Here is a 24,421-nt window from a genome sequence, read left to right as displayed (position 1 = left end):
GGCTCTCCTTGGTGCTGCAATGTGTGAGCCCTGTCCCACTACTGCAGACGCTTCTTAAAAGCCGCATCTTCCTCTTTGGGGATGAACAACAATGCTATTGTGGAGAAGGCTAACATTTTCCCCATGGAACCCAACATCCTTTTTCCCATCTCAAGCAATTTACTCTTGTCCGAGAAGGATGGAACCTGGTGAGACTGGAGGAAGGAAAGAATGCAAGCAGGCAATTCCTTGATTCTTAAGACAAAAGGGAACCAGGAGGGGGTTAAGGTTGGGAGTCTTGGTGCAGAGGGGCGGGGGAGATATAAGTTCCTATTTGCCTGCTAACATTTGTTGCCAACCTTTCCTGTTAACCTTTGACCTCGTGGTGTGGAGTAGTTCTAGGAGGAGGATGCTTTTCTCTTGGAAAACAGGCTGAAGCTGCCTTTCTACCTGGGCCCACCCTGTCCCTCCCTCTTCAGAAGTGGGAATAGATCTCTCACCTAAGGCATTAACTTTTCAGCTTCTTCCAAATCCTTGTTCTGTTTACTATCAACGGTTCACTGACAGTAGCTCTGGCAGGATGCCCTAGTGGGCAGAGACATTCTTAGCCTTCCTGCAGTTGAAGGGAAGGAATCTTTATTAGCATGAACATTTTCTAAAGTAGAACAAATTAACAATGCACCCCTGTCTACCTTTCTCATCACCACTTTTACTTTGTTCCACTTCCCTACTTGGATGCCTTGGATGGTTTCCCTGTACCCTTAAGATAAAGTCAGTAAGCCAGGCACAGTGGTTCATGCCTGTAATCCCAGCACTTGGGGAGGCTGAGGCAGGAGGATCACTTGAGCCCAGGATTTTGGAGCTGCCTGGGTGACATGGCAAGACCTCATCTCTACAAAACATAAAAAATTAGCCTGGCGTGATGGTGTGTACCTGAAGTCCCAGCTACTCAGGAGGCTGAGGTAGCAAGATGGCTTGTGCCTGGGAGGTTGAGGCTGCAGTGAGCCATAATCACACCACTGTTCTCCAGCCTGGGTGACAGAACAAGACCCAGTCTCAAAAAAAAAAAGAAAAAATAATAGATTTAGACGAAATGGACAAATTCTTACGTGAATAGGGCTCAAAAAAAAAAAAAAAAAAAAGATAAAGTCAGATCCTGCTGTGCTGTGTCCTGCCAACCCGTGCCTGGTCTACCCTTGCTGACCTCTGGCCTCATCTTGCCCCTCTCCTGCTGCCCCTCCCCATGTTCCAGCCACATGGCCTGCCTCAGTTGGGGACCCTTCCATGCAGGACTTTGCATGTGCTGTTCTCTCTAGCAGGTGACTCTTCTCTCCTTTTGTCTGGTTAACTCCCGCTCTTCTTTCAGATTTAAGCCCAGCTGTTCTTTCCTTAGAGAAGCTTTTCCTGATACCCTAACACACTTTCCAGCACCACTTACTCCTTTTTGTGACACTTATCATGCAGGACGTTATATTCACTTGTGTGATTATGCCACTAATCATCCGTGTCCTTCACTAGACTTCAGAGCTTCCTGAGAAAAGGGACCCTAACTGTTGGTGCCCACCAGAATTTCTTCAGTACCTGTCACACAGTAGGAGCTCAACAAATAATTGCTAAATTGATGAATGAATCTCTGCCAGCATCCACAATGTTTTGTTAAGCCGAAGATTCATTCACATACTCAGCAAATGTTTAAAGGTGTCTGCCCTTGCCAGGCTTCTAAACAATATGCTGTGGAGTTATATGAAGATAATAAAACACAGCTTCAGGTCTTGAGAAATTCGGTCCATCAGAAGCATGAAGATTTGAATATAAACACGATAGAAAAAGTTTGAAAGAGCATAATATTATAAAATATGTGTAGATGCAGGGCCCTGGCCACTGAGAAAAAAGAGGAAGCTGCTCTGTGTGGTGGATCTGCAAGGGCTTCCTGGAACAGGGGTAGTTATGCTGAGCTGAGGGGTGGGAGGATTTTGAGAGACAGCAGTCCGGGAGAGCACATGGGCTAGGATGATGACACAGGTGCCATCTGGGAGGGAGGAAGACCCTGATCTTGTTGAAGACAATGCAGGTAGTTGGACTTTTATCTCAGTTCCACCACTCATTAATAAGTCACTTGGGAAAATGACTTATCTGCTCTATGCTTGAGTTTTCTCACCAGTGAAATGGAAATTATAATAGAGACCACCTGAGCTGTTGTGAGGATTCGATGAGTTAATATACGGAGATGTAGAAAGAGCTTAGCTGAACGCTTGTGCATGCGAGAGCTCCATGCGGGTTGGCTCTTTGATGCTGCAGGAGGGAAGAAGAGGAAGATGAAGGTGAAAATGGGGCAAGACCTAGATGGCGGTGACGCAGGATAAGACGAGTTAAAGATCAGGAATCTGTCAGAGGTGGAGTCAACAACAGTTGGAAAACTGTTGGATGAGAAAAGATAAAGGGTCAAATATGGGTCTGAGATAGGGTGTTGGGGAAGCATTTGTTTGGAGGAGAAAAATGGCAAGAGTGAATGAAGTCTACTGAGTGCCACCTCATCCAGGAAGGGCGAGGGTTTTCTATGCACCTTAGTGAATGTGCACACAGCCCTATGGAGGTGGATCTGCTATGTCCCCATTCTATTCAGGCGCTTCCTGGGAACCCCAACACCAACTTCAGAGAGGAGGATGAGGATGAGAATAGGAGCCACTGTGCAAGTAGCCACAGGGCATTGATTCCAGAGGCATAGGACTTTAGAAGGTTGGGGAAGGCAGTGATGAGAAGCAGAAGGAGAAAAGAAAACCCAATAGGGTAGGGGAGAGAAGGGGGTGGAGAGAGAGGGAGGGAGGGAGAGAGAGAGAGAGAGAGATTCAGAGACACAAACGGAGAAGGGAGAGAGGAAGAGCTGGAAGGCAAGAGAGGAGGAGGACAGTGAAGGAGAGACATAGAAAAGAATAGAGCAAAGGGAGAGGAAAGAAGGGCAGGGAGGAAAGGAAGGGACGGAGCCACATGGAAGGCTTACCTGCCAAGACCCCCTAGTCCTTGTGCTCTTCCTGGGGGACCCCGGGCCCTAGGCCCTTCCCCATGAGGCCCCTCAGCTTGGGGCCGAGCTGGGACAATATCCACACCCTCCCATCGCACAGGAGTGTGTTTTTTCTTCCTCTCGTCCTCCTCCTTTGACTGGAAGGGCACCTGAGTGTGGAGCTTTTCAGAAGCCTTCTCAATCTCTCCCATGCCAACCTGCAGTTAGGGAAGAAAAAGCTGGAATGACTTGTGTTCAACTGCCACAAGGCAAGAACATGCCTCCAGCCTAGCCCACATCCTCACACCACACTCCCATTGCCATGACTCGAGTCTCTGGAGCAGCACGGAATCCTTGTTCCCCTCCCTGAGCTCCGAGCTCTGTCACTGAGCCCCCCCCCCCAGGAAACCTCTGGGCTCTTCACTGAGCTTCTTTTTCTTCACTTAATTCCATGATCTCAATCACTTCGTCACCTAAACAAGATCAAGAAACTTGTGAAAGTGTTCAGATGGTCCATTGACCTCTACCAATAGCTCTGCTTTCATTTATGAGAACTTCCACAGCAGCCATGGCTTGGGATGACATTCTGGGTCCCTAAAAACCACGACCTCAACTTCCCTGAATCTTATAGAGCTAGGAACTTCTCTGCCCAACTTCTTCAATTACTGAGAGGGGCCCAGAGGAGCCCTTCTCTGAGTAGAGAAGGGTTGCCCCAGTCTGTCATGGGAAGAGCCAGTACCAGGACCCTGGTGAATAACAATACTAATAAATGGGAAAAATGCTACCACTTTATGGTTTCTCTGAAACTGAAGGCAATAGTTGTTATTTCTGTTCTAGCTCCTGACAAACTGCCTTGGTTGTTGTTGTTGTTGATGGAGTCTCGCTCTGTCACCCAGGCAGTAGTGCAGTGGCACGATCTCGGCTCACTGCAACCTCCGCCTCCTAGATTCAAGCAATTCTCCTGTCTCAGCCTCCTGAGTAGCTGGGACTACAGACACCCGCCCTGACGCCTGGCTAATATTTTTGTATTTTTAGTAAAGACGGGGTTTCACCATATTGGTCAGGCTGGTCTTGAACTCCTGACCTCAGGTGATCCACTCACCTTGGCCTCCTCAAGTGCTGGGATAACAGGCGTGAGCCACTGCACCTGGATGACAAACTGCCTTTTTTACTCAATATATTGTGTGTAGCATTTCCCTGTCTACAACATGTGTTTTGAATAGTTGCTTAAGATTCCTTTTTATGTAAAATGTATACAACTCTTCCCTTATATGGATTGTGTCCAATTATTTGCTTTTTAAAACATGGCTATGGTGAACATCTTATATAATCACCTACTCAGATGTATGCACTGACTTCTTTAGAATAAATTCCTTCAAGTGGGATGAGAAGTTCACAATTTAAGCTAAAAAGACATTAATGATCACCCAATTCAACTCCTCCTTTTGTAGAGGAGGTTGGGGTTGAATAGGTGGAGAAATAAGCAGGAGATTTCTGGAGTCAATACGAGGCGCAGAGGGAGTTAGTCGGTTCCCTGGAAGGAAGCTGAGGCTGGAGCTGGGGTTTGGCAGAGCCATAGGAGGGGAAGAGAGAGGCTGAGTCAGGGGGCAGTATCCTTCCTGGAGGCCTCCCAATCCCAAAGACCCTGATTGCTTCCCCAGACCCACCATGACCCTAACCCACTCCCGTCCCAACATATGAATTCTCAGAATTAAATTGGCTGTTAGGACTTTTTTGGATGTAAAGACAGAAACCCAAGGCAGGTTGGCTGAGTCAATAAAAGACATTTGTTTTCTTACTTTACAGAGAATTTCAGACATAGTATGGCTGCAAGCACAGCCGTAGTCAGTGTTCGAAGATTTAATGAAGGTTCTGCCTCCACCCATCTCTTGGCCTCTTTTCTCTGAGTGGCTCTATCCCAGGAGTCCCTCCTCTTGTTGCTGTCAGGTTTCCTCCTGTCCTCTCAGCATACCAGCAGTGAAAAAGTCTGTTTCTAGAGCTCTTGCAAAAGTCCCAGAATTGATTCTCACCAGACAGACTGGTCTATTACAGAGCCAGGTGCGAGGGCCAGGGGGGTAGTCCGTGCTGACTGACTGTGCTTGGGCTATAAACTTCTCCTCAGGTGGGTCAGCCTCATCACAGATCACAAAGGACTAAAATTAGGAATGGCGTGGTTCCCCCTCAGGAGAACTGGGGTTTGTTTTTTGAAAGAAGAGGGAATGAATGATGAGCAGAAGACATCCAGATGCAAACATGTTCCATAGATTTTAGTGACAAGGAACCAAAACTGCATCACAGCAGTGCTGACGTTTACCCTTGTGCACCAGTAACCCTGCTGGTTGCTTCCAGTGGGCAACCATCCTGACCGGGGAGGCTGCCCGTGGTGGGCTGATTGCTGAAGTTTTGCTGTATCACCCCTGCCTAATAGTGAGAGCAGGAAGTAGCTGAAAACTTCACTTGACACACTGTCTCTGCTGTTCTCTCCCACCTTCTCACTTCCCCCTCCCTTTCTCCCTACCTTCATTTCCCCTTAGTGTTCTGTTTCTTCTCAGCCTACAGAGAAGTCATATTCCAATAGATCCATGATAAGTTGAAAATATTGTCAGTCAAAACTGTGTTTAAACACCGAACCTACAGAACATAATAGCTTAGCCTTGCCTCCCTTATATGTTCTCAGAACACTTGCATTAGCCTACAGAGAAGCAAAATCATCTAACAGAAAGCCTATTTTATAATAAAGTATTAAATATTTCAATATGTCAGTATTTTTACTCCTTCAGTATTTGTACTCAATACCTCAGTATTTGAATATCGAAGTGAAGGTAAAAAACAGAAATGTGTGGGTACTTGAAGTAAGGTTTGTTCTGAATGTGTATCACTTGTGTATCACTTTCACACAATGATAAAGCAGGAAATTTTGAGTTGAACTATCCTAAGTCAGGGATGGTCTTTACTTGTTCTTCAAAGATCAAAAGAATTTTTATCTGAGATTTGAATGTAATTCTTGAACTTGCCCCAGTAAAGTGTCCCTGAAGCCTTTTGCTCATGTCTCTCCCCTACCATCTCACTCCCAGGTCTCCTATCTACAGCCCGGCAGCTGGACAGAGAGAACAAGGATGAACACATCCTGGAGGTAAGTAATGGTGGTGAATCCATCCACTGGGTTTGAATGCCTCCTACAGAAGGTGATTTATGGAGCCACGTTAGGCCTTGGAGCCACGTGCATGTCTTGCACTATGGCTGAGAAGGGTCTGGGCTCAGGGAGGAGGATATACGTGAGCTGGACCTTGCTGAATGATCCTTGGATCTTCGTTAGTTCCTTAGTACTGAGAAGGAAAGGAGTCTGAAACTGTGTCCAGGCTGGGCAGGGACCATTGACTGATTAGTAATGCCTGCAGGGAGTGAAGGAGAAAGGGGAGCAGGACACATGCTCTGTGTACTTACTGAGTCTGGTCCATCCCTCCCGGCCCAGGGAGACGGAATCATTCAAGGTCAAATGCTAGGTCAGTAGCAGAGCCAGGATGAAAACCAGACCTGTGCCTTCTAGATCTGTGCCCTTTCTAGGATGCCTCTAAAATCACATAGGCATTCCTGGTGCCTATTCCAATGAAAGTCTTTGGTTAGTGACCTAGAGAGAGTTAAATCAGAAGAGAATAATATCAGGTGGAAATCTAACTATTTTCCTCCTGAGCTGTCCTTCACTGATGATCTCTTGTAGTTTTAAAGGCATAAGGAGGGAGGAATACATATTCCTCAGCAGGAAGTAAATTTTGCCTTTGATACTTCCAGGATCTGCACATTCTTTTTCCTTTGGTAAGAAACAGGTATGATTGGCCAGGTGTGGTGGCTCACGCCTGTAATTCCAGCACTTTGGGAGGCTGAGGCAAGCAGATCACTTAAGGTCAGGAGTTTGAGACTAGCCTGGCCAACATGATGAAACCCTGTCTCTACTAAAAATACAAAAATTAGCCAGGCATGGTGGCCTGTGCTTGAAATCCCAGCTACCCGGGAGGCTGAGGCAAGCAGATCACTTAAGGTCAGGAGTTTGAGACTAGCCTGGCCAACATGATGAAACCCTGTCTCTACTAAAAATACAAAAATTAGCCAGGCATGGTGGCCTGTGCTTGAAATCCCAGCTACCCGGGAGGCTGAGGCAGGAGAATCGCTTGAACTGGGGAGGCAGAGGTTGCAGTGAGCCGAGATTGTGCCACTGCACTCAAGCCTGGGTGACAGAGCTAGACTCAGTGAAAGAAAAAAAGAAAGAAAAAAAGGAAGAAAGGAAGGAAGGAAGGAAGGAAGGAAAGGAAAAAAGGAAAGGAAAGGAAAGGAAAGGGAGGAAGGGAGGGAGGGAGGGAGGGAGGGAGGGAAGGAAGGAAGGAAGGAAGGAAGGAAGGAAGGAAGGAAGGAAGGAAGGAAGGAAGGAAGGAAAGAGGTATTATTAGTAAGCAGTTGCCAAATGGCCTTCTAGAATTCCTAGGGACTGAAAGCATTCTCCACAGTTCAATAACAAATATTTACCTCTAAACACCAAATGTTTTTAAAATTCTGAGCCATTTCAGGTGGAAATCATCACATCATCTGATGTGATGCCCTTGCAGCTATTGGTGCATGTGATTATTTGCCCCTGCATTAAATAGCTATTGGTTCTGAAATGGTTTTGGGGCCTTTCCTCACTCTGGATTTCATTGCATGCATCAGACCATGTGTCTGACTCAAAAAGTACCACTCATTCCCTCCTAAACATCTTCTCATTTGTTTTCTCTAATCTTGAGCAGCTTAAGGAAGCCAGAGAACTAAGATTAGAAACACAAGCAAATAACAAGTAGGTAGTCTCTGAGAAATGGCCCGTGGGTTGTCCCACATAAAGAACACCAGCTTTTGTCTAGAGACTCTGACTCTGTCTTCTTCCAGTTCTTCCTATTTCCTTTCACTGTTTTCACTGGCTTTCCTACGGGCAAAGTTACCAGAGAGCTCAGTTCCAAGTAAGTGACGTTACGATAATAGAAAGCACAAGCATATACCAAAGAACAAACTGACTAATATTTCTAGGTTGTTAAAAGTGGTGGTAGGGCTGTGGTGGGTGGCAAAATATAGTCACTAATTTGCAATTGTCAGCTCAGGTGCTCATGCTCAGTTCTGCCCCCAGGTGACTGTGCTGGACAACGGGGAGCCTCCACTAAGGTCCACCTCCAGGGTGGTGGTAGGCATCTTGGACGTCAATGACAATCCACCTGTATTCTCCCACAAGCTCTTCAATGTCCGCCTTCCAGAGAGGCTGAGCCCAGTGTCCCCTGGGCCTGTGTACAGGCTGGTGGCTTCAGACCTGGACGAGGGTCTTAATGGCAGAGTCACCTACAGTATCGAGGAAAGCGATGAGGAGGGCTTCAGTATCGATCCTGTCACAGGTGTGGTGTCATCCAGCAGCATTTTTACAGCTGGAGAGTACAACATCCTAACGGTGAGCAGACAGATGGAAGCCACGGAGGGAGGAGTGGCACGCTTGTTAGGGACCGTCTTTGAGAATTCAGGGGGAGGGAGACAGCCCGCCAGCATGAGGGACGTGGTACTCTCCTTCCTGGCCTTCTCCCGGAGAAACTGGGAGTCCCAGCTTCAGCCAAAGAATCAAATTCTGGGTCCTTCTCTTTGAGGGCAATACAATTTTTGCCTGGGAAATCCCCTCTATTCTTAGAAGGGTTTTGTGAGAGTCACAGAGGTTTTGGAAGCAATAAGCCTGGGTTCCAGTCCTAGTACTGCCATTTTACACCTGTGTGACCTTGGACAAGTCATTTAACCTTTGTTTTATCATTTATAAAATGGAGATAGGAACGTTTTTCTTGTGAAAAGCCAATATATCAAGTAGGTAGTGCATGGGTGCTTATATCAGTCAGCCTGAATTCAACCCCAGTTTCATTGCTAGCCAAGCGTTCATCTGGTAGGCGAATTGACCACGATGGGCCCTAGTTTCTTCTTGTGAAAGAGAGATGATGGTTTCCAGTTTCATCCGTGAAACTGTCATTCTCAGCAAACTGACACAAGAACAGAAAACCAAACACTGCATGTTCTCATTCATAAGTAGATGTTGAACAATGAGAACACACGGACACAGAGAAGGGAACGTCACACACCGGGGCCTGGCGGGTGGAGGGCTGGGAGAGGAGTGGTAGGAGGGGGGAGATTGGGGAGGGACAGCATCAGGTGAAATATCTAATGTAGATGAAGGGGCAATGGAGGCAGCAAACCACCACCATGGCATGTGTGTACCTATGGAACAAACCTGCACGATCTGCACACACATGTACCCCGGAACTTAAAATATAATAATAAAGAGAGATGATAATAGAACCTCTTCCAGGGTTATTGTGAGAATTAAATCAGATATTATACACAAATCTCTTAGAATAAGGCCTGATAATAGTGAGTGTCCAATAAATTCTAGCTTGTTAGGTTTATGGTAGTAGGGAAAAGCAAAAGGCATATGTATGTAAAGTCCAGTTTAGGAAGTAGCACATAGTGAGTCTTCAGTTAACAGTGGCATTTATGATTTTTATACTAACCATGAGATTCTTGAGCACAGGTTATATGTTTTGTTCGCCACCATGCCTGCAGCTACTGGCAGGGTGCCTGTTTACAGCAAGCCCTCAAGCATGCATCAAATGGATGAACGACTGGACAAGAGGCCAGCTTGGTCAGAATCACAGGACGCTCTGGTTCCTGTCCTGGCTGCTTGGGCCTTCTTGTCTCTTGGTCCTAACCCTCAGTTTTGGTGTTGGCCCCTTTCAGATCAAGGCAACAGACAATGGGCAGCCACCACTCTCAGCCAGTGTCCGGCTACACATTGAGTGGATCCCTCGGCCTCGGCCATCCTCCATTCCCCTGGCCTTTGATGAGACCCACTACAGCTTTACGGTCATGGAGTCGGACCCTGTGAACCACATGGTGGGGGTCATCAGTGTAGAGGGCAGACCTGGCCTCTTCTGGTTCAACATCTCAGGTGAGACGAGGCCAAGGGCCCAATGAGGGCCAGCCACTCCCATCCTTATACACTAGCTCGTTTTCCTGCTACACTCCTTCTGACCCTTCTCAAGGTCAGGCTCCTTGGCAGCCCCTCTTTCGGCCCTGAGTGAGGACTCCCTCTTTCCTGCTTCTCTGGGAGCACAGGCAGTAAGAATGCCACGTCTGCCAAGTTTTCCTTTCACTCCACCCACAATCTCTAACCCCACCCAGAGCTGGCAGTGTCTCAGTTACTCCAAGAGCCTGGGAGAGCCAAGATGGTCCAGAAAGACCCAGAGCAGAAAGCACATGCTTGGTGTTCCCTTTTCTGCCTCAATGTGAAAATCATAGTTGACAGTGACCCTGCCATCAGCTATGCCCTGGGGCCATGCTCAGTGTTCTGGCTCCAGGTTTTGCCCTTGAGATCAGGGGAAAATGCCCATTCTCATTCCAGGAGGCACTTGGATCTGGGTTCTAATGGCCTTCTCTGAAATTCCTCTCTGTCTCTAAACCAAGGTTTTATTTCAACATCTGGAGGTCACAGAACCCTTCAGGAATCTGGTGAATGCTTAGGTCCTCTTCCCAGCAAGTTGCGTACACAAACAGACACAAATGTAAATCTGCATACAATGTAGAGGATTTATAGGCTCTCTGAAATCCATCCAGGGATCTCAGGTTAAAAATCTTCGAAGATAGCATTGGCAGCAAATCACACTGCCATGTGTGTTCCTATGCAACAATTTTGCATGTCCTTCACATGTACCCCCAAACCTAAAATACAATAAAATAAATAAATGGGGAAAAAAAAAATCTTCGAAGAGTGTCAGCACCCACTGAACATGGAGTCCTAGTACAGAGTTTTCCATCCTGGCTAAGAGTAGGATGGAATATATGCACCTGACCCAATCTTTGAAACTCCTGTACTTACTTCCAGTTCTGGTTTACTGCCCTTTTTTTTTTTTTTTTTTTTTTTTTTTTGAGATGAAGTTTCACTCCTGTTGTCCTGGCTAGAGTGCAATGGCATGATCTCGGCTCACCACAACCTCTGCCTCCAGGGTTCAAGCGATTTTCGTGCCTTAGCCTACCGAATAACTGGGGTTACAAGCGTATGCCACCACGCTTGGCTAATTTTTGTGTTATTGGTAGAGATGGGGTTTCTTCATGTTGGTCAGGCTGGTCTTGAACTCCTGACCTTAAGTGATTCGCACCCCCTTGGCCTCCCAAAGTGCAGGGATTACAAGTGTGAGCCACCGTGCCCAGCTGGTTTACTGTTCTTTCTTTTAATTGTTTGACTTTTTTTTCTTTAATGCCAAATTAACGCATGTACCCTCTAAAACATTTCAAAAACACAAATGGGCTGGGCACAGTGGCCCACGCCTGTAATCCCAGCTACTTGAGAGGCTGAAGCAGGAGGATCACTTGAGGCTGAGTCCAAGGTTTCAGTGAGCTATGATTGCACCATGCACTCCAGCCTGAGTGGCAGAGCGGGACCCTGTCTATAAGTAAGTAAATAAGCACACACAAATGAATGCAGAGAAGAAAATAAAAATCACCTAAAGTTCCACCAATTAGAAGATAATTCACTGTTATAATTTTGATGTGTTTCTTTCTTGTCATTTTTCTTTTACATACACACACACACACACACACACACACACATACACACACACGTACACACACATGCCCTTAGGGTTATATTAAAATATGGTTTTATAATATTTTAAAATGTAATTTGTCATGAACATATTTGCGTGTCGCTAAACATATTTTTATATACTAGACATTTAAAAAGCTTCATGGTATTTTACATTTGGATTCTTATAGTTTATTCATCAATTTGATTTATTAATCAAATTCAAATAAAAATAACTTGACAGCAATTTGACAGAATAAATTACACTTTTGGGGACTCCCTGGGGTAATATACCACAACCTGTCTCCCAGATCTTGTGCTGTTTCTGAATAGAGTCTTAGAATCCCTGACTCAGGTTCCTCCTTGAATGCCCACAGTCCTGCCAGCCAAGGTTGGCATTTACCACCACGTCCTCTAAGCCTGACAACCAAAGCCCATCTTCTGCTACACTGTCTAAATCACTGAGGTTGTGTGTGCTTTCTCCCCACCCCCACTCTAGGTGGGGATAAGGACATGGACTTTGACATTGAGAAGACCACAGGCAGCATCATCATTGCCAGGCCTCTTGATACCAGGAGGAGGTCGAGCTATAACTTGACTGTCGAGGTGACAGATGGGTCCCGCACCATTGCCACCCAGGTTAGAGGCCTCAGTTGGGGATCCCTGTGTTGAGAGGGGAGGGAAGGTCTCCTTGGTTGCGGTGAGGCTACAGAGGTTTTCTGTGGATGTGGTGTTCCTCAAGGAACACTGAATTTAGAGTCAAGATTCTTGTCTAATACACTCTCTGCTTCTGTGATGCTGGGAGAATTCTTGTTCCCACTCTAGATCTATCTATAATCAGGGGGTTGTTTAAATGAGCAGTTTTAATTAAAGATAGAGTACTGTGGGCAACCATGAGTATAGGGGGATGATGGTTGGGTAAGTGGGGCTCTGAATTTCTATTCTGGCTTCAGCCAGGATTTTATCTTTTTCTTATATTTGGACTTCACACAACATTACCATTGATGGAAAGACTATTCAAGAAAATTTCTGTTTTTGAAAAACACTAGACTCTGCAGCATCTGAAGGTCTTTTGATTTTGAAATACTATCATTCATTCAACAAATATTTATCAAGTGATTGCTGAGTGACAGACACTGTGCTAGGCCCGGATGGTACAGGGAGGTCCAGGCCGACCTGGCTCGCAGTGTACCTTCTCCCTGACTTCCCTCTCTAGGTCCATGTCTTCATGATTGCCAACATTAACCACCATCGACCCCAGTTTCTGGAAACTCATTATGAAGTCAGAGTTCCTCAGGACACCCTGCCTGGGGTGGAGCTCCTCCGAGTTCAGGCCATAGATCAAGACAAGGGCAAAGGCCTCATCTATACCATACATGGCAGCCAAGACCCAGGAAGTGCCAGTCTCTTCCAGCTGGACCCCAGCAGTGGTGTTCTGGTAACAGTGGGGAAATTGGACCTGGGCTCAGGGCCCTCCCAGCACACACTGACAGTCATGGTGAGTAAGTGGAAAAATTGGGTGAGAATATGCTTGCATGTAGATGTGTGGGGGTGGACACGCTTAGAGACGTGCTGAAGGTCCGCCTTCCCCTAGTGAGCCAGGTGTACCGATGCCTAGTGAGCCAGGTGTACGGACCATCCATGAGACAGAGTGGTGACATTTCACAGCTGGCCAAGGGCACCTTCCATAAGGGATGCCTGGGAGTGAAGGTAGAGATGGGACAGCTGCCAAGGAAACTCCTGTCAACCTTGGTTCTCACTAGACTCACCCAAATATTCCCTAAGAGCTCTCTCCCTGCTCAGTGACTTCATGACACAGTGTGGATTCACATAGTGTCAGAGCTGGAAGGGACACGGAGCCCCTCCCGCTGAGAGCAAGGATTAGGTCAGGCCAGCAAGGCATGCAGGACACAAAATGTAAGAGGACTCACTCTCTGGGCCATGTGCTTGCGTTTCTGCGACCCCAGGAGTCAGCGCCTCTTTACATTTTGCACCCTGCTTGCCTCACTTGCCTCCCCATAGTTCTATCCCTGACCCTGCTCATTTGTCTCATCTTATACCTGAGACCAACAGAGAAAGACAGACTTGCTCACTGTCATCCAGTTATTTATGATGGAACCAGGACCAGAGTCTGGCCTCCTGTCTTAAAGATCAGGGTTCTTATGTGCTAATTTATCATCCTCTGGGCATATAATATGTATTCAAGGCTCTGAGAAGTCCTGCAACAAAGAAAACCGATTTCATTTAATTCAGTGCTCCCCAAATTTACGTGACGATATAATTTTTTTCCTGCATAACATGTTAACATCTTGAAGAATGAATATTCTCTGAGATGTAATTTGGAAAACACTGCTTCTTTGCCTATTTCTGCCTTTCTCCTAAAATAGAATTATCAATTAAAATAGCTAAGCCTGGGAATCACTGACCGATAAATTTACATAAAAGAAGAAAAAGAGCATAGATTAGAACAATATTTAAAAGAATATGGAGAGTTAGTTACCATTGGGCATATTTTAAATTGACATTCTAGTTCATTGACCTTACCCTAACTCTGTCTCCTCCTATTCCATTTGCTGCTCACCCAATTACCCCTTTGGGTTCATAGGTCCGAGACCAGGAAATACCCATTAAGAGGAACTTTGTATGGGTGACCATTCATGTGGAGAATGGAAACCTCCACCCACCCCGCTTCACCCAGCTCCATTATGAGGCAAGTATTCCTGACACCGCAGCCCCCGGCACAGAGCTGCTGCAGGTCCGAGCCATGGATGCTGACCAGGGAGCCAATGCTGAGGTCCGCTACAGCCTCCTGAAAGGTGAGAGGCTGGGCCATGAGTTCAGAGGATGGGCCAAGATGCTTTAGAAAGAAAGGAAAGTACTAGAGGCATGAATCTTCAAATTAATTACCAGGCTCATGAAGTCTTGGCAAACAATAATTCTAGAGCATTCCCTGGGATTACCTAATTAATGCACTTCCAAAGATAGTAATAACAGTAACTAAGGACCACTCATGTTGTGGGAGAATTTGCATGTATATTATATAAACCCACCAGTGACCAAATATGTAGAAGATATTTATGAAGTCCATGCAACATTTAAAAATGTAATAGCTTCACACATGTATGTTAGAATATTTTGTAAGTTGTATGGCTTAGTTTTAGAAGTAATTTTAATTTTCTGATAAGGCTGCACAGTGATTTAGTATCTATCTTACAGGTTTCTTCATCTCAAAAATGGGAATAATCTTACCTGTGATAGAAAGTCATTGCAAAAATTAAAAGAGAAAATGTATGTTAACACATGTTGTAAATTGAAATACTGAATTGTAAATTGAAATACAAATGCCAGAGGCTAGTACTTTCATTGATAAGTGTTAATTATAAGCAATTGCTATAACAAAAGTGATAATATCCAGTATCCAACTAATTATTTATGATAATTTGTAACAATTATAATACATAATGATATTTAATAGTAATAATTATATTTAATAATTAATACTTCATAGAGCTAGTTGCTATGAGAAACAAAGATGAGCATAATTTGCTGTCTGCCCTTGCAAGATCTAACGTTCATTTATTGCATGCCAGTAGCTTGTACGGTAGCTACTGGTTGCCATATAACAGAAGTCTATTCACCCCTGAAGAAGAATACGGATTATAATGCATTGCTTGCTTTTTGTGATTTATGAAATGAAATCACATCTTTTACCTCATTGACAACCTCACTGATGGAGATAATGACTTTATATTCCAGATAAGACTAGTTTTAAGATATTCTTCTGATATAGAAGTAACACATGCTCATTTTTGAAAACATGAAAAGCACAGGAATGTATAAAGAACACAACCCACAGCCATAATTTTCATCACCCTAAAATGATTATTTTCTGCTTTTCCCTCTCATCTTCCCTTATGCATATTTTTGTAATATTGAGATCATAATGAATATACAATTTTGTGCCCTGATTTATTTATCTCAGCAGTATTATATTACATAATAAATTATCATCAGGATTACATCCAGGTTGGTAACTTAGCTGCTTTTAACGGAGTCACTTTAAAACAGCTATTTACTCATTAAAACCATGTTCTTTGACTGAATTTAGCTGTTATATGACAAATCACCTAACCAGTCAGCTGGAGAAGGGCTTCAAAGGTGGAGGAATCAGATTGAAAGTTTTATGACAAAACTTAGCCATTTGCTTTGTCATTGAAATAATAAAATTTGCACCCATGTGATAGAGGGCATAAGACTTGTAAAGTGCAATAGTTTCTCAAGTGTAAGGCTTGTACCTGTGGTGGTGAGCAAAGCAATTCAAGCATTACTCAGTATGGCATCAAAAGGTAATTGGGCATGGAGAAAGCACTCCCCTTTAAATTACTCCCTGAGAAAATGAAGAACAAAGTCTCTGTTGGGTACTAGAATGTCTATTAGTCTTCTCTAGCACCTGCCACTCTTTGTTTACCAAAGAACTCAAAAAAAAAAAAAAAAAAAAAAAAGATAGCTCACAGGCTCAGACCTTTGGCAAGCAGTATCTCAATTTTAATGGGGTATTTTTTCTTTGACTTCTTTTTATGGTAACTTCTGATTTATGGAAAGCAATATGGTGTTTTTATTCAAAGAAGCAACATAGATTTACCTTTAAAAATATTTAGCAAATTTTAAGAGTGAATTAATTTAAAGGAAAACATCAATTTATTAATAGTGTAAAATAGCATAGGCAATGGATGGATATTGAAAAAATTACAAAGATGACGTGAGAATGCCTAAAGTTTAGGAAATACAGGCGTGGTGCAAAGGCATTTGCTCAGGAGCCTAGAGATACAGGTGTTCTATACAATCAAAGCTATTAAAAATTATATAAAAATGTAGCCAGGCATAATGGCTAACACCTATAATCCCAGCAGAGGCTGAAGCTGGAGAACCTCTTGAACCCTGGAGTTTGAGGCTACAGTGAGCCATGCTCACATCACTACACTCCAGCCTGGGCGACAGGCAAGACCCTGACTCTAAAAAAAAAAAAAAGTTATATAAAAAATGGTTAAATATTCTGTATAATGCAATTTTTCAGTAAGAAGCTTTTCCCACAAAAGGCATCACTGAAATTCAGAGTGGAGTGTGCTTTTCCTGTGGAGTCACCTTTTTTGGTTTCAAAGACCTTATATAGCTTTGCTTTGTAGCTTAAGTTGTATCCTGGAAACTTAGTGATAGTTGATAGTGATATGAAGTACCTACTATGTGCACTATGTTAGAAAATTTATAAAGTATCTACCCTACACACTACATCCAGGGTGGATATACACTGTACGCAGATTTTGCTCTGTCCAGGTTTTGTGTGATAGCCCATTTACTGATCTAGAAAACCTAGCTGATACCTCTCGAGGTGTGGCACACTTTTTTCTCTTGTCTTCTGTTTCAGGGAATGGTGAAGCTTTCTTCAACATCAATGCCCTGCTAGGCATCATTACTCTAGCTCAAAAACTTGATTGGGCAAATCATGCCCCGCATGCCCTGACAGTGAAGGCAGAAGATCAAGGCTCCCCACAATGGCATGACCTGGCTACAGTGATCATTCATGTCTACCCCTCAGATAGGAGCGCCCCTATCTTTTCAAACACCGAGTACTTTGTAGAGATCCCCGAATCAATCCCTGTTGGTTCCCCAATCCTCCTTGTCTCTGCTATGAGCTCCTCTGAAGTTACCTATGAATTAAGAGAGGGAAACAAGGATGGTGTCTTCTCTATGAACTCATATTCCGGCCTCATTTCCACCCAGAAGAACCTGGACCATGAGAAAATCTCATCTTACCAGCTGAAAATCCGAGGCAGCAATATGGCAGGAGCATTTACTGATGTCATAGTGGTAGTTGACATAATTGATGAAAATGACAATGCTCCTATGTTCTTAAAGTCAACTTTTGTGGGCCAAATTAGTGAAGCAGCTCCATTGTACAGCATGATCATGGATAAAAACAACAACCCCTTTGTGATTCATGCCTCTGACAGTGACAAAGAAGCTAATTCCTTGTTGGTGTATAAAATTTTGGAGCCAGAGGCCTTGAAGTTTTTCAAAATTGATCCCAGCATGGGAACCCTAACCATTGTATCAGAGATGGATTATGAGAGCAGGCCCTCTTTCAAATTCTGTGTCTATGTCCATGACCAGGGAAGCCCCATATTATTTGCACCCAGACCTGCCCAAGTCATCATTAATGTCAGAGATGTGAATGACTCTCCTCCCAGGTTCTCAGAACAGATATATGAGGTAGCAATAGTGGGGCCTATCCATCCAGGCATGGAGCTTCTCATGGTGCGGGCCAGCGATGATGACTCCGAAGTCAACTATAGCATCAAAACTGGCAATGCTGATGAAGCTGTTACCATCCATCCTGTGACTGGCCGCATATCTGTGCTGAATCCTGCTTTCATGGGACTCTCTCGGAAGCTCACCATCAGGGCTTCTGATGGCTTGTATCAAGACACTGCCCTGGTAAAAATTTATTTGACCCAAGTCCTTGACAAAAGCTTGCAGTTTGATCAGGATGTCTATAGTGCAACTGTGAAGGAGAACTTGCAGGACAGAAAGGCACTGGTGATTCTTGGCACCCAGGGCAATTATTTGAATGACACCCTTTCCTACTTCCTCTTGAATGGCACAGATATGTTTCATATGGTCCAGTCAGCAGGTGTGTTGGAGACAAGAGGTGTGGTGTTTGACCGGGAGCAGCAGGACACTCACGAGCTGGCAGTGGAAGTGAGGGACAATCGGACCCCTCAGCGGGTAGCTCAGGCTTTGGTACGAGTCTCTATTGAGGATGTCAATGATAATCCCCCCAAATTTAAGCATCTGCCCTATTACACAATCATCCAAGATGGCACAGAGCCAGGGGATGTCCTCTTTCAGGTATCTGCCACTGATGAGGACTTGGGGACAAACGGGGCTGTTACATATACATTTGCAGAAGATTATACATATTTCCGAATTGACCCCTATCTTGGGGACATATCACTCAGGAAACCCTTTGATTATCAAGCTTTAAATAAGTATCGCCTCAAAGTCATTGCTCGGGATGGAGGAACACCATCCCTCCAGAGTGAGGAAGAGGTACTTGTCACAGTGAGAAATAAATCCAACCCACTGTTTCAGAGTCCTTACTACAAAGTCAGAGTACCTGAAAATATCACCCTCTATACCCCAATTCTCCACACCCAGGCCCGAAGTCCTGAGGGACTCCGGCTCATCTACAACATTGTGGAGGAAGAACCTTTGATGCTGTTCACCACTGACTTTAAGACCGGTGTCCTAACAGTAACAGGGCCTTTAGACTATGAGTCCAAGACCAAACATGTGTTCACAGTCAGAGCCACAGATACAGCTCTGGGTTCATTTTCTGAAGCCACAGTGGAAGTCCTGGTGGAGGACGTCAATGATAACCCTCCTACTTTTTCCCAATTGGTCTATACCACTTCCATCTCAGAAGGCTTGCCTGCTCAGACCCCTGTGATCCAACTGTTGGCTTCTGACCAGGACTCAGGGAGGAACCGTGACGTCTCTTATCAGATCGTGGAGGATGGCTCAGATGTTTCCAAGTTCTTCCAGATCAATGGGAGCACGGGGGAGATGTCCACAGTTCAAGAACTGGATTATGAAGCCCAACAACGCTTTCATGTGAAAGTCAGGGCCATGGATAAAGGAGATCCTCCACTCACTGGTGAAACCCTTGTGGTTGTCAATGTATCTGATATCAATGATAATCCCCCAGAGTTCAGACAACCTCAATATGAAGCCAATGTCAGTGAGCTGGCAACCTGTGGACACCTGGTTCTTAAAGTCCAGGCTATTGACCCTGACAGCAGGGATACATCCCGCCTGGAGTACCTGATTCTTTCTGGCAATCAGGACAGGCACTTCTCCATTAACAGCTCGTCAGGAATAATTTCTATGTTCAACCTTTGCAAAAAGCACCTGGATTCTTCTTACAATTTAAGGGTAGGTGCTTCTGATGGGGTCTTCCGAGCAACTGTGCCTGTTTACATCAACACTACAAATGCCAACAAGTACAGCCCAGAGTTCCAGCAGCACCTTTATGAGGCAGAATTAGCAGAGAATGCAATGGTTGGAACCAAGGTGATTGATTTGCTAGCCATAGACAAAGATAGTGGTCCCTATGGTACTATAGATTATACTATCATCAATAAACTAGCAAGTGAGAAGTTCTCCATAAGCCCCAATGGCCAGATTGCCACTCTGCAGAAACTGGATCGGGAAAATTCAACAGAGAGAGTCATTGCTATTAAGGTCATGGCTCAAGATGGAGGAGGAAGAGTGGCCTTCTGCACGGTGAAGATCATCCTCACAGATGAAAATGACAACCCCCCACAGTTCAAAGCATCTGCATACACGGTATCCATTCAATCCAATGTCAGCAAAGACTCCCCGGTTATCCAGGTGCTGGCCTACGATGCAGATGAAGGTCAGAACGCAGATGTCACCTACTCAGTGAACCCAGAGGACCTAGTTAAAGATGTCATTGAAATTAACCCAGTCACTGGTGTGGTCAAGGTGAAAGACAGCCTGGTGGGATTGGAAAATCGGACCATCGACTTCATAATCAAAGCCCAGGATGGAGGCCCTCCTCACTGGAACTCTCAGGTGCCCGTAAGACTTCAGGTGGTTCCTAAAAAAGTATCCTTGCCAAAGTTTTCTGAACCTCTGTATACTTTCCCTGCATCTGAAGACCTTCCAGAAGGGTCTGAAATTGGGGTTGTTAAAGCAGTGGCAGCTCATGATCCAGTCATCTACAGTCTAGTGCGGGGTACCACACCTGAGAGCAACAAGGATGGTGTCTTCTCCTTGGACCCAGACACAGGGGTCATAAAGGTGAGGAAGACCATGGACCATGAATCCACCAAATTGTACCAGATTGATGTGATGGCACATTGCCTTCAGAACACTGACGTGGTGTCCTTGGTCTCTGTCAACATCCAAGTGATAGACGTCAATGACAATAGGCCTGTATTCGAGGCTGATCCATACAAGGCTGTCCTCACTGAGAATATGCCAGTGGGGACCTCAGTCATTCAAGTGACTGCCATTGACAAGGACACTGGGAGAGATGGCCAGGTAAGCTACAGGCTGTCTGCAGACCCCGGTAGCAATGTCCATGAGCTCTTTGCCATTGATAGTGAGAGTGGTTGGATCACCACACTCCAGGAACTTGACTGTGAGACCTGCCAGACTTATAATTTTCATGTGGTGGCCTATGACCATGGACAGACCATTCAGCTATCCTCTCAGGCCCTGGTTCAGGTCTCCATTACCGACGAGAATGACAATGCTCCCCGGTTTGCTTCTGAAGAGTACAGAGGATCCGTGATTGAGAACAGTGAGCCCGGTGAACTGGTGGCCACTCTAAAGACCCTGGATGCTGACATCTCTGAGCAGAACAGGCAAGTCACCTGCTACATCACAGGTAAGGACACCTGTCATGGATTGCAGGCTCGGGAATGTATTGAAAAACATGCAGGAAGAGGTGCCCTAAAATAGATTCATGTCCTGGGTTTGCCACTTATTAGCAGTGTGACTTTGGGCACACTTAACGCCCCAGGACCTCAGTTGCTCCACCTATAGATTTAGCATGCATGTTATTCACCTCACAGGCATGCTGGTAAGATCTTAATTTATAGAGAGCCCTATACATTAGAAAGTGCTTTGCAAAAAGGATGTCTCATTATTTTATGTGAATCATACTCTAAGTGCTGTCAGTTGTCTTTTGAAAGATGGAGGAGGCACCAAGAAAGTTGCATGATCTGTGAAAATTCTGTCAAGTGACTTTACGGAGAGTGTCCTGCCCAGGGAAAGTAGTGAGTGATACAAAATGCTTCTTAGTCAGTCACAGGTCCTAAGTGTAGGAATGAAAGCACTTCCTTAGATATAATTTCCTCATTTCACATAGGTGGAAACCAAGGCCCAGATGGAGAAGTTCAACCAAGGTTACACTCTTGTGCTTACTTCAGGGCTGGGGTTAAAACCCTACCCTACAAGCTGTTTTCCTTAGTAGATACCTACTGTAAAACTAAACTACCTTACTCCCAATCCAATGGCTAAACCAGCTAACCAGTGGCCATGAGAGTTTCTTCACACCTCAGTGTCTTTTTTTTCTCATCTCCAGGAGCCAGGTCCCCCTGTTCCCATGAACATGGCTCCTTCTGCTATCACAGCTGTCTAGTGAAGAGCTCATTAGCCTGAAATTCCAACCAAGGACCATATACTCCTAAAGACATAGGATCAAAGCTGTTTGAAATACAGTTGTAGAAAAATAGAATCTTATCATCTTAAAATATCAGACTTCTAAAAATGCAGGAGCCTTAAAATCTCAGGATCATAGAATAAAAAATGTCAACATATTATCAATTCTTGGAGTAGTTGGATCTTAGAACTCTGGAATCTTAGGATCTCAGAGTGAGAAATCCATATTCCCACATTCTTGTATGTGATTAGTGTCAAGGAAAGAAAGGTGACTTACAAGCAAACCTAGAGCTCCTACAGAACCTCCACTTAGGCCACATCCTTAGTTGTAAAGTAAAACCTTGGAGCGTTTAGTGTTTTTGTTTTGTTTTATTTTGTTTTTTGAGATGGAGTCTCACTCTGTCACCCAGGCTGGAGTGCAATGGTGGGGTCTTGGCTCACTGAACTTCCACCTCCCAGGTTCAAGCAATTCTCCTGCCTCAGCCTCCCGACTAGCTGGGACAACTGACATGTGGCACCACACCAGGCTAATTTTTGTATTTTTAGTACAGATGGGGTTTCACTATGTTGGCCGGGCTGGTCTCGAACTCCTGACCTTGTGATCTGCCCGCTTTGGCCTCCCAAAGTGTTGGGATTACAGGTGTGAGCCACCGTGCCCAGCCTGTTTTGTGTTTTTGATTGCTTCCTACCGCTCCACTGTTATATAGCTATACATCTTAGACATTTACATAGAACTGAAATTTGTTTCCCTTTAACTTCCTCCCATGCCTTCTGGGCCACAAAAATAAACCCTCCACTCAGCCACGTATTTTGGAGTGATGCTTCTTGTATCGATAATTTCATTTAACAGGAGGCATTTGAAGTCAGAAGTAGTTTCCTAACACCAAAAAGTGGGCTGAGTGTAGAATTGTGGGTTCCTAGTTAAGGAAGGAAATATTTGCCTTCCCAGCAATCCTAAAAAACATGTCCAGTGGGCAGCCACCTGTGACACAAAGCCTAGATCATTTCTATTGCTTGGCTTCTGAAAGCTCTTCCCATTTGTTTAGAGGGAGACCCCCTGGGCCAGTTTGGCATCAGTCAAGTTGGAGATGAGTGGAGGATTTCCTCAAGGAAGACCCTGGACCGCGAGCACATGGCCAAGTACTTGCTCAGAGTCACAGCATCTGATGGCAAGTTCCAGGCTTCGGTCACCGTTGAGATCTTTGTCCTGGACGTCAATGATAACAGCCCACAGTGCTCACAGGTGAGAGCCCGGTGAGGGGCGAGGTGCGTAGTGGAGGCAAGGAAGGTAGAGTGAGGGGTGGGAGAACAGAGTGAGGGGCAGTAGAAGGGAGGTAGAGTGGGGCAGAAGAACAGAGAGTGAGGAGCAGGAGAAAGGAGGGCTGAGGGACCCACCTCTGAGGCTGGCCATCACCAACCTCACCTCCCTTGCTTCTCCCCGGCAAGCTTCAGGCTAGTTCCTGGGAGCATTCTAGGTAATTCCTTGGCCCCCTTAAGGATATGCCAAGCTGTTCAAGACTCATGGCCCACATCTTTCCCCCTACATTCCCAACAAAGGTGTATTTCTCTGCAGAACATATCCAGAAGGAAAGTAACATATGCAATCTCCAAACACAGCCAGCCATGCCCAATGGGCAAACCCCTGGTACTGCTCAACTTGTTGATATGGCTCTCTATTATCAAATACATTAATAGAGACCTGGCCCCAGACAAACTCCTCACCCCATGCCTGTATATGCACCTCCCTACATCCGCTGGGGTAATTTAGCCAACTGCAGATCCCCTCCTTATACATAGACACAGGCAAATACCTATACATATGTACACAAAAACACATAAGCATATACCTACCATCTAAACAAGACATATACCCACATCTATACGAGACAGGGCAGCCTCAGAGATGGGTCCCTCAGTCCTCCTTTCTCCTGCCCCTCACCCTACCTCCCTTCTCCTGCCCCTCTCTCTGTTCTTCTTCCCCTCACTCTACCACACATGCAGCTATACAGAATACACTCACATGAACATACTTACATATGCATTTGCATATATACAAACTTTTACTTACTTGCACACACATATAAATGTATAGGCACACACCTGGCAATACACATAAATACATATATCTCCTCACCTTTTCTTCCTCCGTTCTTCTACATGCCTGTCACAAAAAGGCCTAGTAGAAAAAGAGAGTCTGATTATTGATATGCATGCAAAATGTCTTCAGGATCCAAGATGACCATGTTTTGGGTGGTCTCAGAAGGGAGGCTTTCTTGGGGAGAATGGTGGTCACCTTCCTTCTCTTTTCCCTCAGCCACCATTACAGCCAACATCTGTCCTCCCCATGTTGGGAGAGGCTGGGATCAGGCTCACCTTGGTCCTCCTAGAGATGGTTCATAGCACCAATAGAGCCAGGGAAAAGAGGCCTGGGGAACCATCTCCGCACAGCTGCCCAGGCATAAAACTTCCATCAATGCCTGTAATAAGAGCACTTTGGGAGGCCAAGGCAGGCGATCACCTGAGGTCAGCCTGGCCAACATGGCAAAACCCCGTCTGTACTAAAAATACAA

General features: G+C 45.1%; 1 protein-coding gene across 2 annotated transcripts in view; it reads left to right on the top strand.

Annotated features, from left to right (window-relative positions):
- FAT2 (FAT atypical cadherin 2) overlaps positions 1–24,421 on the top strand; it is an 89,805-nt gene that overhangs the window by 29,090 nt on the left and 36,294 nt on the right. For both annotated transcript variants that reach the window (XM_017540512.2, XM_017540510.2), the window contains exons 4-11: positions 6,052–6,110; positions 8,124–8,435; positions 9,758–9,968; positions 12,100–12,239; positions 12,817–13,098; positions 14,206–14,416; positions 17,023–21,075; positions 22,898–23,094. In XM_017540512.2, the coding sequence (XP_017396001.1) occupies positions 6,052–6,110; positions 8,124–8,435; positions 9,758–9,968; positions 12,100–12,239; positions 12,817–13,098; positions 14,206–14,416; positions 17,023–21,075; positions 22,898–23,094 (5,465 nt within the window). The remainder of the gene's footprint in view (positions 1–6,051; positions 6,111–8,123; positions 8,436–9,757; positions 9,969–12,099; positions 12,240–12,816; positions 13,099–14,205; positions 14,417–17,022; positions 21,076–22,897; positions 23,095–24,421) is intronic.

The sequence above is a fragment of the Cebus imitator genome, unplaced genomic scaffold (genome assembly GCF_001604975.1).
Source record: "Cebus imitator isolate Cc_AM_T3 unplaced genomic scaffold, Cebus_imitator-1.0 Scaffold126, whole genome shotgun sequence".
Taxonomy (NCBI): domain Eukaryota; kingdom Metazoa; phylum Chordata; class Mammalia; order Primates; family Cebidae; genus Cebus; species Cebus imitator.
Note: the sequence above shows the minus strand (reverse complement) of the source record. Positions and strands in the feature narration are given on the sequence as shown.